The 18,385-nt window shown below is 42.5% G+C and overlaps 1 protein-coding gene across 2 annotated transcripts; it reads right to left on the bottom strand.

Annotated features, from left to right (window-relative positions):
• Positions 1–1,279: 1,279 nt before the first annotated feature.
• LOC124000510 (E3 ubiquitin-protein ligase KCMF1-like) lies at positions 1,280–11,701 on the bottom strand. 2 transcript variants are annotated; one of them, XM_046306915.1, is made up of 7 exons: positions 11,484–11,701; positions 8,790–8,957; positions 7,844–7,983; positions 7,433–7,534; positions 7,021–7,198; positions 6,379–6,661; positions 1,280–2,943 (listed from the first exon to the last, which is right to left on the bottom strand). In XM_046306915.1, exons 1-7 carry the CDS (start codon positions 11,497–11,499, stop codon positions 2,655–2,657), a joined length of 1,176 nt encoding a protein of 391 aa, XP_046162871.1. In that variant the 5' UTR covers positions 11,500–11,701; the 3' UTR covers positions 1,280–2,654. The 2 variants fall into 2 exon arrangements, with proteins under 2 accessions (XP_046162871.1, XP_046162873.1); XM_046306917.1 differs by lacking the exon at positions 11,484–11,701 and adding an exon at positions 9,253–9,885.
• Between the last annotated feature and the right edge of the window lie 6,684 nt (positions 11,702–18,385).

The following is an 18,385-nucleotide window of genomic DNA, read 5'->3' as shown; positions in this document are numbered from 1 at the left end:
CACAATCCTGCCTTGTCATTCTACAGTTAATTCCTTCAACCTCCTGGCTTGGTTATTACTCTGACATGCACTGTCAACTGTGGCACCTTTATATAGACTGGTGTGTGCCTTTCCAAATCATGTCAAATCAATTGAATTTACAACAGGTGGACTCCAATCAGGTTGTAGAAACGTCTCAAGAGTGATCAATGGAAACGGGATACACCGGAGCTCAATTTCAATTCTCATAGCAAAGGGTCTGAATACGTATGTAAATAAGGTATTTCTGTTTAATAAATTTGCACCAAAAAAAAAACATTTTTGCTTTGTCATTATCGGGAATTTTTGTGTAGATTGATGACAGCTTTTATTTAATCAATTTTAGAATAAGACTAACGTAACAAAATGTGGAAAAGTCAAGAGTTCTGAATACTTTCCAAAATGCACTCTATGCCATGCAGGTAGAGTTGAGCATGGTTAGTATGTAGCTAGCTACTGTGTTTGAAAAAAAATCTCAGTGTAGTTTGCAGGTCCAGGGAAACGGCTGTCTACAGGCACAGCATTGTTTGTAGGACAAGGGTGAGGCTGTGTTTATAGACACTAGGGCCTACTTGTTTCCATAGTGAGTGCAGTGTGTTGCACACTGCTCAGTCATACTAGTAGTAAAAAGGTGCAGGCATTGATGTGCATAGGTAGTGAGAGGTCAAAGTACATAGGGTCCATTGGTCTTTACAACCAGGGAGGTTGGTGCTGCACAATAGTATTTTGTTGAGCCTTGCTTTTGTAACCTTGTTTGGTACACACCCAGTTAAATAAAATAACTCCTTAAAAGGGATACTACGAGATTCTGGAAATTAAGCAATTTTTCTACTTACCCAGAGTCAGGTGAAATTGTAAATACAATTGTAGGTACTGTTGAGTATGCTAATGTACCTGTAGACATCCAGTCATTGCGTAACTCTAGTTAGCATTGGCTCACAAAACTACCTCTTAACATTCTTCATACTGCACGCAAAGACAAAAATGGTATCCACAAGTTTGCCTGACACGGGGGAACTAGAAAATGTCTTTATTCCCAGAATCTCACACTATCCCTTTATAGCCTAGCACATTGTGATACATATAACCTTTTCACACTAGCAGATCCAAACCAAAACTGTACTGGATAAGGGTTGGATATTTTCTTCTCACATTGTCCTTTCCAGCAACTATGGTGGATGAGTAACCAGTTCAGCTCAGTAGTGTGAAGAGCCCTATACAGTAGCCAAATAAGACACCACAAAGATCAAGAGGGAGGGGCTTGGTTTCATCAAAAGCTGTGCGCAGTTTATTGTATTCTAAATTTACATTAAAAATAAAAAAAAGTCTGCCCATATCCTAGAACCATTATGAAAGTTAACGCACAAATTCAATATACATCTCATTGTATTTTACAGAGGATAAGAGTATAGGCATGGAGGTGGTATGATTCATTACAAGGCTTAAAAGAATCAGAGAAACTAAAAAATAAATAGAAGCTATCCTTAGCTGAGAAAAAATAATCATTCTTCAGTCGAACAAAAAACAATGCCTGCAATGTGGAAAGTCTCGCGCTCCCCTTCCTCAAAGAAAGTAATACAAATGAACTTAGGGAATCTGGGCCTACAGAAGCAGAGAGATGGAGAAGAGTAGAGTGCGATCGATGAGAATGGGAGACTAGTTCTTCTGTACAGGTGCATAAATTAGAAACAATATCTGGTGGTTACACACAGCATCTCACTAGAACAATCAACAGCTAGGAAAAATGTCAGAGACAAGATCTTGTTTTTCTGCTCCTAGTATTGTATTATTTTATCTGCTAAGTGAATGCAGATGTCTCGAGTTTCTCTTGGGTTTCGCTGTTAGTGCAGCAAGTTGATGTTATAGTCAGACGATGTCACAAAGTAGGGAAGGACCAACCGGAGCTGAGAGATAAACACATTGCATTGTTTTCTTTTTAAAGCTACTGCAGATTCCAATATGTTGTTTTTCTATTTCAAACAAAAAAGTTTTTAAAAGTTCCTAAATTATTCAGCATGTCAGTTTTTTTTGCAATATCACATTTTTCGGAAAAACTCAAATCATGTTTCAAGTAACCGTTTAAAATGGTTGGCGAGAGAAAGCGTCGGGATATTTTCTCTCTCCCTTTTTAATGATGAGGTCATTAAAAGTCATGCACGATGCAAAGAACCTCATGCAGTAGTTTATGGTTAACCATCCAAGCACTTTTTATTTGTTAAGTCATAAATACACACAGCAGCTTCACCGTAGGGTGTCTGGTTCCTCTTCAGGTTTTGAATGTGGGGTATTTATAAGGAGATTATTTTGCATGAGAACAGGAAGAGAGATCTGCCACATCTACCTAATGCTTACCTGCTAAAGGAAAAAATTAGTTGTGTAGAACTGATTATCAACATTTGAGATATATATATATATATATTCTCTCAATCTCTCGCTCCCTTAGTGCTGCGCACTCATCCACTTGCACTTTCCCCAATCGCTCCCGCTCTCCTTTTTTATGGTTGTACACAAATGTAACAAAGGTGACAGACCTGAAATTACAATCACCAAAAAACAAACCCCAAAAGATCCTGCTACCCGCCCGTCACTGGCAGTGGCAGCACAGAGGACAAAGTCTGCGTGGTGCTGGGATATCATCAAAGAGGAGGTGGTGGAGGTTCCTTAGAGCTCCTAGAGCTGCTGTTGTAACCGCCAGTACCGCTCTCCCTGAGGTTGAGGTTCTCCAGGGCCACGTCTAAAGGCATGATATCCACGCAGCCCATGGCCCCAAAGCTGGCAAAGTCTCGCCGCTCGTCCTCGTCCGAAGAGGAGCTCTCCTCACGCATCAGCGTGCTCAACAGCAGCTCCTGGACAAACAGGCTGCGGTCGGCGCGCTCACCCTCCAGCGCCTGCCGCTCCGCCTCCGACATCTTGGGCTCATTCAAACTGTAGGAGGACAGAGAGGAGGATACCTGGTTAACACAGACCAGAGGGACTACATGAAGGAAATGGGAGAGACAGTTCAAGGTAGTGGGAGAAAAGACCTGGGTAGGCCTGTGGATGCTGAGAACAGATTGAGGTGGGAGACACCATGTAAAGGGGGTTGGGAGACACCATGTAAAGGGGGTTGGGAGACACCATGTAAAGGGGGTTGGGAGACACCATGTAAAGGGGGGTTGGGAGTAGAGGCTGATTAATTATGGCCGATTTCAAGTTTTCATAAATTCGGTAATCTGTATTTTTGGACGCCGATTATGGCCGATTACATTGCATTCCACGAGGAAAATGCGTGGCAGGCTGACCACCTGTTACACGAGTGCAGCAAGGAGCCAAGGTAAGTTGCTAGCTAGCATTAAACTTATCTTATAAAAAACAATCAATCTTCACATAATCACTAGTTAAATAAACATGGTTGATGATATTTCCAGGTTAACTAGCTTGTCCTGCGTTGCATATAATCAATGCGGTGCCTGTTACTTTATTATCGAATCACAACCTATTGATTTATGATTTAACGAAAGCGCATTCGTGAAAAAAATCACAATCGTTGCACAAATGTACCTAACCATAAGCATCAACACCTTCCTTAAAATCAATACAACACAAGTATATATTTTTTTAAACCTGCATATTTAGTTAAAATAAATTCATGTTAGCAGGCAATATTAACTAGGGAAATTGTGTCACTTCTCTTGCGTTCATTGCACACAGAGTCAGGGTATATGCAACAGTTTGGACAGCCTGGCTCGTTTCGAACTAATTTGCCAGAATTTTACATAATTATGACATAACATTAAAGGTTGTGCAATGTAACAGCAATAACTTAGACTTAGGGTTGATAAACGTATTGTTTTCGAAATTAGACTTTCCAGATTTGACCATATTAATGAACAATGGCTCGTATTTCTGTGTTTATTATAATTAAGTCTATGATTTGATAGAGCAGTCTGACTGAGAGGTGGTAGGCAGCAGCAGGATCGTAAGCATTCATTCAAACTTGACTGCTTTTGCCAGCAGCTCTTAGCAATGTTTGCTTCACAGCGTTATGCCTATCAACTCAAGCTTATCAACTCCTGAGATTAGGCTGGCAATACTAAAGTGCCTATTATAACATCCAATAGTCAAATGTATATTAAATAAAAATGGTATGGAGAGAAATAGTCGACGCGTCATAATAACTACAACTTAAAACTTCTTAACTGGGAATATTGAACCACTAGCTTTCATATGTTCTCATGTTCTGGGCAAGGAACTTAAAACTTTTTTTTTTACATGGCACATATTGCACTTCTACTTTCTTCTCCAACACCGTTTTTTTTGCATTATTTAAACCAAATTGAGCATGTTTTATTATTTGTTTGAGACTAAATAGATTTTATTTATGTATTATATTAAGTTTTAAAAAGTGTTCATTGATGTATTGTTGTAATTGTCATTATTACACAAACACACACACAGTCCGATTAATCGGTATCACTTTTTGGTCCTCCAATAATTGGTATCGGCGGTGAAAAATCATAATCAGTGGACCTCTAGTTGAGGTAAGGGGGCTTGAGAGACGACACCGCTGTCATGACGTTCTGTTGGTGAGGTTTATGACCCCCATAAATACCTTTCCCCCTTTTCTCTCTCTACAGATTTGACTCTTGGAAAGTCCTTTGTTAACATAGAGAGAGTATGGTAACATCAAAAGGTTGGGAACGGAACAATATTTCTGGAATCCAACCAGTTGAATGTATCTGTTGGTACTTAAAGAATATGATGTCAGATCAGTTGTTGTCTGAAACATTATTACTGATGATAGGACGACAAACTGTATCTTGGAAAGTCTACACATTCTAGTTATCGGATTCACATGGAATTGTTGTGCAATTTAAATGTTTAAATATGAAACTCTTTGTGAAAAAATAAAATGTAATTTTAGCTTCTAAATTAGAGAATTGTTTTCATAAGTAAACTCTGCTCACTCAGTGGCCCCCGCCCAATTGAACAGACATTGGTTGTGAACTAGGAAACACGCCCTTCTCTCCACCACTACAAAAGCCCATTGACGAGAGTCAACCTGGTGTTCCCGATGACGTGAGGACTGCTGTCCATACATTTAAAAGAGCTAATATCAACTACAGAACTAAGCCAACCTCAGCATGAGCTCTGGTTGCGAATGGTTGAACGACTACAACCTAACAAAATCATCATTGTGTTCCCGATGACGTGAGGATTGATGTCCATACGTTTAGAAGAGCGAATTTCAACGTGGAGGTGACGTCGACACGCTGGAAGGATGAATTTCGACTATACCAGCCAGAATATAGCATGAGCTTATAGTATGGCAACTTGATTTGAACTTTGAACTCTTATTCACTAAAGAAGTGATACATCCTAGACGTTGAGTTAGCAGCAGCAGCTGTAAACGTGGGCTAGGAAAGGACGGACAATCTCTTCAGAAAGACAGGGTACTACAAGAGAACCATTCTACCACACGACGATGGTAGTACTACAACATATCCGTTCTACCACAATACATATTCTTCCAAGGACAAGGGATATCTCTGCTGGGCAACCCAGCCTTCCATCTACGACTAATCTATCGAAGCGCAGCTCAGAGTAAATATTTATTTTATTTTCCTTTTCCAAATGGGTGGCAATTTAGAATGCATTAGATTCTGTATTTACGATAGCATAGCTTCATGAGGTCCTATAGAGACCCAATCCGTTGGTTTCTCAGTCTTCTCGTGCTTTCATTCAAACTCAACCCCCTTTCTTTGTGTAACCAGCCGCCATGACGTTTTCTTGTATGACATAATTAGTAATCAATGTATGATCCATCCTGTGTATATGTAATTCTGTGTGATTATTTAGGTATTTAGTAAATAAATAATTAAACCAAATTTTCTACTGCTGATTCAACTTGTTAGCCACGGTTTGTGACGATAACCAAGAATTTTACGATATTCAGATGTGACAGCTATTGATATAAAAGATTCCCAGGTCTTTAAGAGTTTATAAATATTATTCCGTGGTGCCCAGATTTCCTAGTTAATTACATTTACATGATTAGTTTAATCAGGTAATATTAATTACAGAGAAATGATTTTATAAAATATCATGTCATATCACTTAATCTGGCATAGCAAAGACACGACACCGAGCAGGTGTCGACCCCCTACGACACCACGTAGGGGGGAGACGACACTGCGTAGGGGGACAAACAGGAGGATAAGGGAGACCATGCCACAGGGAGTTGATAGGAACAACTTGGGTCTTGGGAGTTGTAACAATGTGGTAGAAGTCCAGAAGTGCCTCAGATGTTAAGTCTGCAGAGCATTGATCTATTTTAAAAAACACTAAGTAGAAGGCTCTGTCCACGAGTAGACAACTCACCGTGTGAGCAGGAACTGGGAGCTGTGGGAGGCCATGGGATTGCTCTCGGCCACGCCGACCGAGTTGGCGCTGGGAGGTGGGATGGTGGCACTGATGTTGCCGCCGGGGTTAGAGCGTCGTGTGGCGTTCCTGGCCGTCTCCAGCTGCTGGCGGGCCGCCTGGGCCTGCTGGCGCTCCAGCTGCAGCTGCATCTGTAGCTGCTGCAGCTGAGACGCAGACGGGCCCGATGAGTTGAGCTGGCCACCCGCCGAGCGCCGCACGCCCGACAGCTGAGACAATAGCTCTATGGGGAGGGGAGATGAAGAGATATATTTTGAGATAATTTTGGTGACAGTCAAATGAACATTCTCCAGTATAGACACGCTGTTGGGAGACACCACACTACTGTAGGGGTGTCACAGTGCTTTGGACAAGAGACATTACACAGTGGTTGTACTGGTTATACTTCACTGGAGACAGGAGACATTCAGTCTCATGGAGAGAGATTTTTACTTATTTTATGTCAAATGACTCCATGGGTAACCAAGTACATAGGAGCCACAAGAGGGGAGAAACTATAGAATCTCTATCCATTTCTATGAGGAAGACCCTGTTTGTAGTTATACTGACAGACAGACTGGTCAGACCAGGTGTACTGCTCACCTGCTATAGGGTCCATGGCTTCCCTGTTACTGGGGGAGTAAGAGGAACTCTGTGAGGAAGAGAGCCCCCCAGTGGAGCTGCTAGTAAAGTGCATGTTGGTCCTGCGTGCCCTAGGACCGCCCAGCCCACGACCGTGGTGGAACATTCGACGCACATGCCGGACGCCACTGGACTCATCGTAAAACACAGTGGGTTAAGGAGTACAGACCAAGGGGCTCGCAAGTAACTGGAATAGTAACATCCACAGACGTGTATAGTTGTCGCATCCACAAAGGTAGGTAGGCACATACACAGCAGACACACACACACACACACACACACACACACACACACACACACACACACACACACACACACACACACACACACACACACACACACACACACACACACGAGCTGCGTAAAAGGATATTAAGTCTCTAGGTGCTCTGTGTTCAAGTGTGAGATGAGCAGCAAAGTCGTCAGTCACGTGATTGGGGTCCCCGCCCGGCAACGCAGCACATATTGGACAGATCTGAAATTAAGCAGTAAGCACCCTCTGGATATATTCAACTGACCATTCACAAGCATCAGTTGTCAAATCATTATTTGAGAATTGCATTAATGCTTCCATGAGCCCTGGAATCAAATGTGGATGTATGAGATGGCATTGGATGCAATGTTTCCCCTAGATTTTTAGAGGTGGTAAACACCAAAACATTCTATTGAAAGAAATGGAGGCCACATTTTTTCAGGCAGAATAGCAACAGGGCAGGACTGAGGGACCAGGCTGTCTTGTTTTAGTGATGCTAGATGAAACACTAGGATGATATCCCCCACTTACCACCTCTGTGGAAGTCTCTGCATGGTCTGAGGTGACATGCTCCTGTAGGGATGTCTCTGTGTAGCCCATTTTACCACAGTAAGGACAGGAAAAGCTCTGGGGCTGCTCTACTGAGAACGCCTCGCCGCCGTAATACAGGTCTGCAAAGCAAAACCATCCATCTTTAGAGTCACATTAATAATAATCGCCATAATACAAAACCTCATATCGAATAATAATCATATTGAATTTGTTGAGCACATTTCACATGCTCAAAGTGCGTAAGGTAGAAAACAAAGACAAAAATACATTTAAAATTCACCATGCAAAAACACTGAAAGCAAAAGGATCAACAAAAATCTAATTAATAATAACATTAAGTGCGAAGAGATTTCCGGACCACATGACCTGACCAGGAAGAACAACAAGATAGCCCTGCTGGGCCACCTGACCAGGAAGAACTACAAGATAGCCCTGCTGGGCCACCTGACCAGGAAGAACTACAAGATAGCCCTGCTGGGTCACGTGGGCAGAAAAAAAACTCCTGTCCCTTCTCATAATGTAACATGTTTAATCTGCAGACTGCAGATGTCTTTACCAAAGTTTACCCTGGTTAATCTACACTGCAGATGTCTTTACCAAAGTCTACCCTGGTTAATCTACACTGCAGATGTCTTTACCAAAGTCTACCCTGGTTAATCTACACTGCAGATGTCTTTACCAAAGTCTACCCTGGTTAATCTACACTGCAGATGTCTTTACCAAAGTCTACGCTGGTTAATCTACACTGCAGATGTCTTTACCAAAGTCTACCCTGGTTAATCTACACTGCAGATGTCTTTACCAAAGTCTACCCTGGTTAATCTACACTGCAGATGTCTTTACCAAAGTCTACCCTGGTTAATCTACACTGCAGATGTCTTTACCAAAGTCTACCCTGGTTAATCGACACTGTAGATGTCCTTACCAAAGTCTACCCTGGTTAATATACACTGCATGGCGTGCTCCGACGTGTGTCTCGTTGTGGTAGCTCCGCTCTCGTAGCACGATGCGCACAGGTCGTAGTCGTAGCAAATTAAACACTTGTACCGGCGCCCTCTGAAGTTCCCTTTTAAACACGCATCACAGCTCACACCTGCAAAACAAGGGGGAGGATTCAATGTCAAAATGTACAGGCTAATAGCCCATTAAGGTGGTGCAGTAGGACACTGTGTGCAGACAGTCAGAAAGAGAGGCTGGATGACATTGGCACTAACCCACAAATGTGAATGGAGAGGAATTTTTCAAATCCACCGAACATCAATGGCAGGTCATTAATGAATGTCAGTGTGTGTGTGTGTGTGTGTGTGTGTGTGTGTGTGTGTGTGTGTGTGTGTGTGTGTGTGTGTGTGTGTGTGTGTGTGTGTGTGTGTGTGTGTGTGTGTGTGTACCTGGCTAGAACAGAATAATAGGGTCCCATCTTGTCCAGTTCTCATGCATTTGTACGTAATCATTTGCATTTGTTGTTGCAAATGCAAAACAGGCCTTTATATCACAGTGCAGTAAATTAAGCAGGCCTAAACAGCAGATGGACAGACGAGATAAGGAGAAAAGAAACAGAGTGTATAGACAGAGTGAAAATTAAAATAAACACAAAACTGTCATCTAGCTGTCCCTTCGTGGTTTTTTCTCGATCATTTCACGTGGTGATTGCAGTGATACTGTACTGATACACATACTGTAGATTCCTCCTTCCAACAGGCACTATGTAAACTGCTATAACCAGCACCTCAACTTTGTTAGTGCTGCTGAAATGAGACCATTTCACTGCTGTCATAAAGCCAAGGCATTTGACAGTTTGTAAATTCAGAGCGGTTCGCTCTTGGAGCACACACTGGATGCTCTGGCTGAGGAATAGGGTTGATCTGAGTGTTCTGACCTAACAATGGCAGTCAAGCACCCAAGCTAACTTGCTAAAGTTGGCTAGCTTGCCAGCTACTTCCAGACACAAATGAGAGAACACCTCACTGACAATTTTACTCGCCCTAGTTAGGCTGTTTTCATGTCATCTAGAGTAAGGGTTCCTCCAGACGAGAGCACTCAGAAATCAGAGTAGGGCTCCCGAGTGGCGCAGCGGTCTAAGGCACTGCATCTTAGTGCTAGAGCCGTTAGAACCTGGAATCGAACCAGGGTCTGTAGTATCACAACCGGCCGTGATTGGGACTCCCATAGGGCGGCGCACAATTGGCCCAGCATCGTCCTGGTTAGGCCATCAATGTAAATAAGAATTTGTTCTTAACTGACTTGCCTAATTAAATAAAGGTTCAATAAAATAATAGCCAGAATTAATTTACGAACGCACCCACAGTCAGACATTTCTGAGAACTTCTGTACTGATTTATCATTAAATTGTCTGGATTCTCCAAATTGAGAATTTGCCCTTGCTCTGTGATGACAACAGCCCTTGACTTCCCATTCTTGATGCCAATAAAGCACTAATGGAAAAAAATGACACCAAATAATTTAGTTACACCCCTTGCTACACTACTCAAATGGTTTTCAGATGCCTGGTGTCTGTCACACCTATGGGTGTCTATGCAATGCTTGTCTGGACTCTGGATAAAGGTGTTCTGCTTAGGCCTATTTGGAACTGCATGCCATTTTGACATAGCTATGGAGGGACAGTGACTGAGAACACTTTCACCATACACTGACAGGCCTTCCTTCATAAGTGCACAGATCCTTAGTTAGTTAACGTTATAGGAGAAACAAAATCCAGACCTGGCTATTCATCCAGACCTAATATGACGTAGTCCAACAAGTGCAGCAAGCCAGACAGATGTCCAAGTAGCTATCAAGTAGGTTGATGCCGGGTGTTCTCCAAAACCGTGCTCCAACAGGGTCAACTTAACTAGCTAGCTAACTTATACTAGTTAGTCGATTCACTCTGTTTGCAGTTAGCTAGCATACTCTACGGATCCAATGAGTTAGCTAATTAGCTAAAGAATTTAACCATAACACCGGTAGCTAGATAACGTTAATTAAGTGAAGGTGGAAGACGGGCGAACTAGTTAGTAAACTAGGTAGCAGCTAGCTAGCTGCCTGGTTAAGTTTGGGCCACTGTGACTGAGGCCTCAAACTACCTTGATGACAGTGCATTCAGTGACCAAACCCTTCTTGGGTGGCATGGAGTATTTCAGCACTTAGTCCAGTTAAATAATTTGTTAACTAAACTACCTACGAAAACAATGTGGCCATACCAACACACACCACGCATTCACCCTTCCTAAAAAAGGCCAGTCTGGAAACTTAACTACTAGGCTAACGACGTTGTCATTGAAGAAAGCTAGTTAGCCAACGTCCTAGCTATAGCAACTGGCTGTCGGACCATCACATTAGCTAGCTACGTTAGATAGCAAGCTACCTAGCATTAGCTAACTCGCTAGAATATGAAACCACCGCTCACTAGAAGTATTACTTCTTTGAAACATGACTGTTCATAAATACGGAGACTGTCGTTATCAAGAATCAGCCTGCTTCTACTCAGCAATCAGGAGGTTGAAAAAATTCATGGTGGCCGCCATCATGAGCCCTGTCCAATGCATTGCAATACAAAACATGGCAACCCACTGACCAACCCCAGGAAGCTAATGTTAGCTATGGACGTCTGTTTTTCACTTACCCTCATGTCGGGACATCCTACAGACGATGACACAGCCCCCTCCTCGGCCTCCCTAGCACGGATCACGCAGAAAATATACAGCTTTTAAGAGATAAACCTGGGACGCGATTTCTATTTCGTATTTTCTCTTTAAGATGGATCCTGAGCTTACAGTTCTGTGCTTCCCCCTCCCTGGCTGTCACGAAGAAGTACTGAGACAGAGAATTCGCAGTCTGCTGAAGAAACACTAGGGGGTGCCCTTCACAATAATGTGGTTGTTCAACTGAAGAGGTAAAAAAAAAAAATCTGCCTATAGAAATAGAATCCATTTTATGATTCAGCCACTATTCAAAAGGTGAGACAAGAAAGCTATTTTCCCAATGCAATCCCTGACTAGTTTGATGTAAAAAAAAATATATATATACATATAGTACCAGTAAAAGTTTGGACACACCTACTCATTCAAGGGTTTTTCTTTATTTGTTTGAACTATTTTCTACATTGTAGAATAATAGTGAAGACGTCAAAGTAACCACCCTTTGCCTTGATGACAGCTTTGCACATTCTTGGCATTCTCTCAACCAGCTCTGCCTGGAATGCTTTTCCAACAGTCTTGAAGGAGTTCCCACATATACTGAGCACTTGTTGGCTGCTTTTCTCTCAATCTGCTGTCCAACTCATCCCAAACCATCTCAATTGGGTTGAGGTCAGGTGATTGTGGAGGCCAGGTCATCTGATGCAGCACTCCATCACTCTCCTTCTTGGTCAAATAGCCCTTACACAGCCTGGAGGTGTGTTTTGGGTCATTATCCTATTGAAAAACAAATGATAGTCCCACTAGGCGCAAACCAGATGGGATGGCATATCGCTGCAGAATGCTATGGTAGCCATACTGGTGAAGTGTGCCTTGAATTGTAAATAAATTACAGACAATGTCACCAGCAAAGCACCCCCACACCATCACATCTGACATCTCCTCCTCCATGCTTCACGGTGGGAACCACGTGTGCGTAGATCATCCTTACTCCTACTCTACGTCTCACAAAGACACGCCGGTTGGAACCAAAAATCTCACATTTGGACTCATCAGACCAAAGGACAGATTTCCACCGGTCTAATGTCCATTGGTCGTGTTTCTTGGCCAAAACAAGTCTCTTCTTCTTATTGGTGTCCTTTAGTAGTGGTTCTTTGCAGCAATTCGACCTTGAGGCCATGATTGGGAGTCCCATAGGGCGGTGCACAATTGGCCCAGCGTCGTCCGGGTTTGGCCGGGGTAGGCCATTATTGTAAATAAGAATTTGTTCTGAACTGACTTGCCTAGTTAAATAAAGGTTAAATAAAAAAAAGGTCTGATTCACACAGTCTCCTCTGAACAGTTGATATTGAGATCTGTCTGTTACTTGAACTCTGTGAAAAATTTATTTGGGCTGGAATCTGAGGTGCAGTTAACTCTAATGAACTTATCCTGTGCAGCAGAGGTAACTCTGGGTCTTCCTTTCCTGTGGCGGTCCTCATGGGGGCCAGTTTCTTCATAGCGCTTGATGGTTTTTGCGACTGCACTTGAAGGAACTTTCAAAGTTCTTGAAACGTTCCGGATTTACTGAACTTCATGTCTTAAAGTAATGACGGACTGTCGCTTCTCTTTGCTTATTTCAAATCAAATCAAATCAAATCGTATTGGTCACATACGCATGGTTAGCAGATGTTAATGCGAGTGTAGCGAAATGCTTGTGCTTCTAGTTCCGACTATGCAGTAAAATCTAACAAGTATTCTAACAAACAACACAACAACTACCTTATACCAAATAGGGCCATCTTCTGTATACCACCCCTACTTTGTCACAACACAACTGATTGGCTCAAATGCATTAAGAAGGAAAGAAATTCCACAAATGAACTTTTACCAAGGCACACCTGTTAATTGAAATGCATTCCAGGTGACAACCTCATGAATCTGTTTGAGAGAATGCCAAGAGTGCGCAAAGCTGTCATCAAGGCAAAGGGTAGCTACTTTGAAGAATCTCAAATAAACACTTTTTTGGTTACTACATGATTCCGTATGTGTTATTACATAGTTTTGATGTCTTCACTATTATTCTACAATGTAGACCTGACTGGGGCAAAGGTTCACCTTCCAACATGACAATGACCCTAATCACACAGCCAAGACAACTCAGGAGTGGCTTTGGGAGAAGTCCCTGAATGTCCTTGAGTGGCCCAGCCAGAGCCATGACTTGAACCCCATCGAACATCTCTGGAGAGACCTGAAAATAGCTGTGCAGCAATGCTCCCCATCCAACCTGACAGAACTTGAGAGGATCTGCAGAGAAGAATTGGAGAAACTCCCCAAATACAGTTGTGCCAAAGCTTGTAGAAGACTGGAGGCTGTAATCACTGTCAAATGTGCTTCAACAAAGTACTGAGTGCAGGGTCTGAATACTTATGTAAATGTGATATTTCCGTTTTTTTCTAAAAACCTGTTTTTGCTTTGTAATTTTGTAGATTGGGTGTAGATTGATGAGGGAAAAACAGTTGAATCAATTTTAGAATAAGGCTGTAAACTAACATACTTTACAAGGGCACTGTACATCCCTGTTAGTGAGCATTTCTCCTTTGCCAAGATAATCCATCCACCTGACAGTTGATTAAACAGCATGATCGTTACACAAGTGCACTTTGTGCTGGAGACAATAAAAGGCCACTCTAAAATGTACAGTTTTGTCACACAACACAATAACACAGATGTCTCACGTTTTGAGGGAGCGTGCAATTGGCATCCCGAAAGCAGGAAAATCCTGTTGTTGCCAGAAAATTGAATCTTAATTTCTCTACCGTCAAATCAAATCAAAGTTTATTTGTTACGTGCACCGAATACAACAGGCGTAGGTAGACCTTACAGTGAAATGCTTACTTACAGCCTCTAACCAATAGTGCAAAAAAAGGTATTAGGTGAACAATAGGTAAGTAAAGAAATAAAAACAACTGTAAAAAGACAGTGAAAAACAGTAGCAAGGCTATATACAGTAGTGAGGCTATAAAAGTAGCAAGGCTACATACAGACACTGATTAGTCAGGCTGATTGAGGTAGTATATATATTCATGTCATTTAGCAGATGCTCTTATCCAGAGCAATTTGCAAATGCAATTAGGGTAAAGCGGGCACATTGGCAGATTTGTCACCTAGTCGGCTCAGGGATTCAAATCAGCGACCTTTTGTTTACTGGCCCAACACGCTTAACCTCTAGGTGTAAGGAGTGGAGCAGATACGGGGAGTCAAACATTTAATAGGGAACAGACATAGAACAAGACAGGAATAGCGCCAGAACACGGGTAACATGGACATATGACAATCCCGAAGCAGGGAATAGAGCTTGAGAACAGACATATAGTAATTGAGTCCAAGTGAGTCCAATGATCGCTGATGCGCGTGATGGGGGGGAAGGCAGGTGTGCGTATTGATGGTGACTTGAGTGCGTAATGCTGGAGATCCGAGCGCCAGGGGGAGGAAGAGCGGGAGCAAGCAATGACACTAGGCTACCTGCCTCCATCTATGTATGTACAATATATATATATATATATATACACTGCTCAAAAAAATAAAGGGAACACTTAAACAACACAATGTAACTCCAAGTCAATCACACTTCTGTGAAATCAAACTGTCCACTTAGGAAGCAACACTGATTGACAATAAATTTCACATGCTGTTGAGCAAATGGAATAGAGAACAGGTGGAAATTATAGGCAATTAGCAAGACACCCCCAATAAAGGAGTGGTTCTGCAGGTGATAACCACAGACCACTTCTCAGGTCCTATGCTTCCTGGCTGATGTTTTGGTCACTTTTGAATGCTGGCGGTGCTTTCACTCTAGTGGTAGCATGAGACGGAGTCTTACAACCCACACAAGTGGCTCAGGTAGTGCAGCTCATCCAGGATGGCACATCAATGCGAGCTGTGGCAAGAAGGTTTGCTGTGTCTGTCAGCGTAGTGTCCAGAGCATGGAGGCGCTACCAGGAGACAGGCCAGTACATCAGGAGACGTGGAGGCGGGCGTAGGAGGGCAACAACCGAGCAGCAGGACCGCTAGGAGCAGGAGGAGCACTGCCAGAGCCCTGCAAAATGAACTCCAGCAGGCCACAAATGTGCATGTGTCTGCTCAAACGGTCAGAAACAGACTCCACGAGGGTGGTATGAGGGCCCGACATCCACAGGTGGGGGTTGTGCTTACAGCCCAACACCGTGCAGGACGTTTGGCATTTGCCAGAGAACACCAAGATTGGCAAATTCGCTACTGGTGCCCTGTGCTCTTCACAGATGAAAGCAGGTTCACACTGAGCACATGTGACAGATGTGACAGAGTCTGGAGATGCCGTGGAGGACGTTCTGCTGCCTGCAACATCCTCCAGCATGACTGGTTTGGCGGTGGGTCAGTCATGGTGTGGGGTGGCATTTCTTTGGGGGGCCGCACAGCCCTCCATGTGCTCGCCAGAGGTAGCCTGACTGCCATTAGGTACCGAGATGAGATCCTCAGACCCCTTGTGAGACCATATGCTGGTGCGGTTGGCCCTGGGTTCCTCCTAATGCAAGACAATGCTAGACCTCATGTGGCTGGAGTGTGTCAGCAGTTCCTACAAGAGGAAGGCATTGATGCTATGGACTGGCCCGCCCGTTCCCCAGACCTGAATCCAATTGAGCACATCTGGGATATCATGTCTCGCCCCATCCACCAACGCCACGTTGCACCAGACTGTCCAGTAGTTGGCGGATGCTTTAGTCCAGGTCTGGGAGGAGATCCCTCAGGAGACCATCCGCCACCTCATCAGGAGCATGCCCAGGCGTTGTAGGGAGGTCATACAGGCACGTGGAGGCCACACACACACTACTGAGCCTAATTTTCACTTGTTTTAAGGACATTACATCCAAGTTGGATCAGCCTGTAGTGTGGTTTTCCACTTTATCAACCCAGACCTCCATGGGTTGATAAATTTGATTTCCATTGATAATTTTTGTGTGATTTTGTTGTCAGCACATTCAACTATATAAAGAAAAAAGTATTTAATAAGAATATTTCATTCATTCAGATCTAGGATGTGTTATTTTAGTGTTCCCTTTATTTTTTTGAGCAGTGTATATATATATACTGTATATGTATATGTTTTGTATGCAAGGTGTATGTGAGTTTTCTGCTATAAGGAGTAGTGCCCCATTGCAGGATCCATGGATCGTGCCCAATGATCATCACTCCATCACTCTTTCTCCACCTCGGCCTCTTACATTGGTGGCAGCAGTGGGATGGCCTTTGAAGGAGTTTACCCATTGGCATGGGCTTGGTTCAAATGGGAGGAAAGTTTGAGAGAGAGGGGTAATTCTGTAACATGATGTATGTGAGAATACTACTGCCTATGCCCAGGATAGTTCTCTCACATTTGCACCACAGGATCCATAAATGCCCCTTACATTTCACTCTCTCTCCACACTAACCTGTTACATACATTATACCATAGACATTGGTCAGTATAGGGGTATCTTCCATTACTGAGCGATGGAGACCACCCCACCTAATTCATCTACAATTTAGCGGAAACACTGGAAATGGTAGGTCACTAAAATAATAAAAAACATTTGTATACAAGTTCAAAGAGTACATAAGCCGTCTGATATACAAAACTGCCCAAACATATGTAACTTCATTTTGTTTATTTTTTAAATACTGCAGTCCTTACCAAATCAATGTTAATGGTAACCATTTTAAGACAACATTGAATTATTTAATGTTTCCTTGAGCATATAAAATGAATATCAAGTTAATGTCTTAAAGCCTTAAGAGGCTTCTAATACTTCACTGTTTAACACAGATCACGTCCGTCATGTGGTGTCAGCCAACTATAGTGCATTTCTACAGACAACCGCAGCAGTTCAATTCAACATTCCTACATGCATTATTATCCACATCATTCCTTTATACTGAAGGCAAAAGCATGCTGAAATTCAATATACAGCCTTTTCTTTGTAGATTAAAAAAATCATTCCATAACACGGCATGTCAGTTAATGGGTTAATTAAGCAATAAGGCACGAGGGGGTGTGGTATATGGCCAATATACCACGTCTGAGGGCTGTTCTTATGCACGACACAACACACAGTGCCTGGATACAGCCCTTAGCCGTGGTATATTGGCCATATACCACAAACCCCCAAGGTTCCTTATTGCTATTATGAACTGGTTACCAATGTAATTAGAGCAGTAAAAATAATGTTTTGTCATACCTGTGGTATACGGTCTGATATACCACTGATGTCAGCAAATCAGCATTCAGGGCTCGAACCACCCAGTTTATAATGAGAGATAAATATTTTCACTAAGATTACAGCCTCTTCAATTGTATATGACAGAGGTGGGATATTATCAAATAAAGCAGCAGCCTCAACCAAGTTTTGGCACTGAATAGCTAAATCAAATCAAATTTGATTTACTCATCCATTTCTCTGCAAATGTTGTATTTGGCAATAAAAAACTGGGGTGCCTTTTCAGTTGTACACAACATATTTTGGTATACAAAAGTGAAAAGTTCTTAATGCTAAAACAACTCTGCACTATGAAATAACCTTATGTTCCTTGAAAGTCAATTTGAATACAATCATTGTGCAAATGATTGATTTTAACATGTTTCTAATCCATTTCTTAAGATATGAAATAGTTCTTACAAAGGGAGTGTAAAACCCAGTTAATAAGATACAATAATAAGGCATTCTCCTTAGAAGTTGTAATAAAGGTTACATTTATGACCGCCTGGAAAATGTGTCCAACCCGTTCTCCAGATACTGTAGACTTACTTAATCAATATTGAAAATCAACCTAGATCGATTCTTCAGTCTATGTTCTGCCACCAAAGCAGCATGATGATTACCAGAACACATAATGA

This window comes from Oncorhynchus gorbuscha, linkage group LG16 (genome assembly GCF_021184085.1).
Source record: "Oncorhynchus gorbuscha isolate QuinsamMale2020 ecotype Even-year linkage group LG16, OgorEven_v1.0, whole genome shotgun sequence".
Taxonomy (NCBI): domain Eukaryota; kingdom Metazoa; phylum Chordata; class Actinopteri; order Salmoniformes; family Salmonidae; genus Oncorhynchus; species Oncorhynchus gorbuscha.
Note: the sequence above shows the minus strand (reverse complement) of the source record. Positions and strands in the feature narration are given on the sequence as shown.

What these genes read in the sequence shown, in the direction of transcription:
- LOC124000510 (XM_046306915.1), bottom strand. An exon ending in ATTAACCAGGGTAGACTTTG is followed by an intron (nt 7,984 to 8,789) that starts GTAAGGACATCT and finishes TTTGCTTTGCAG; the next exon opens with ACCTGTATTACGGCGGCGAG. An exon ending in AGCCATGGACCCTATAGCAG is followed by an intron (nt 6,662 to 7,020) that starts GTGAGCAGTACA and finishes CCCTCCCCATAG; the next exon opens with AGCTATTGTCTCAGCTGTCG.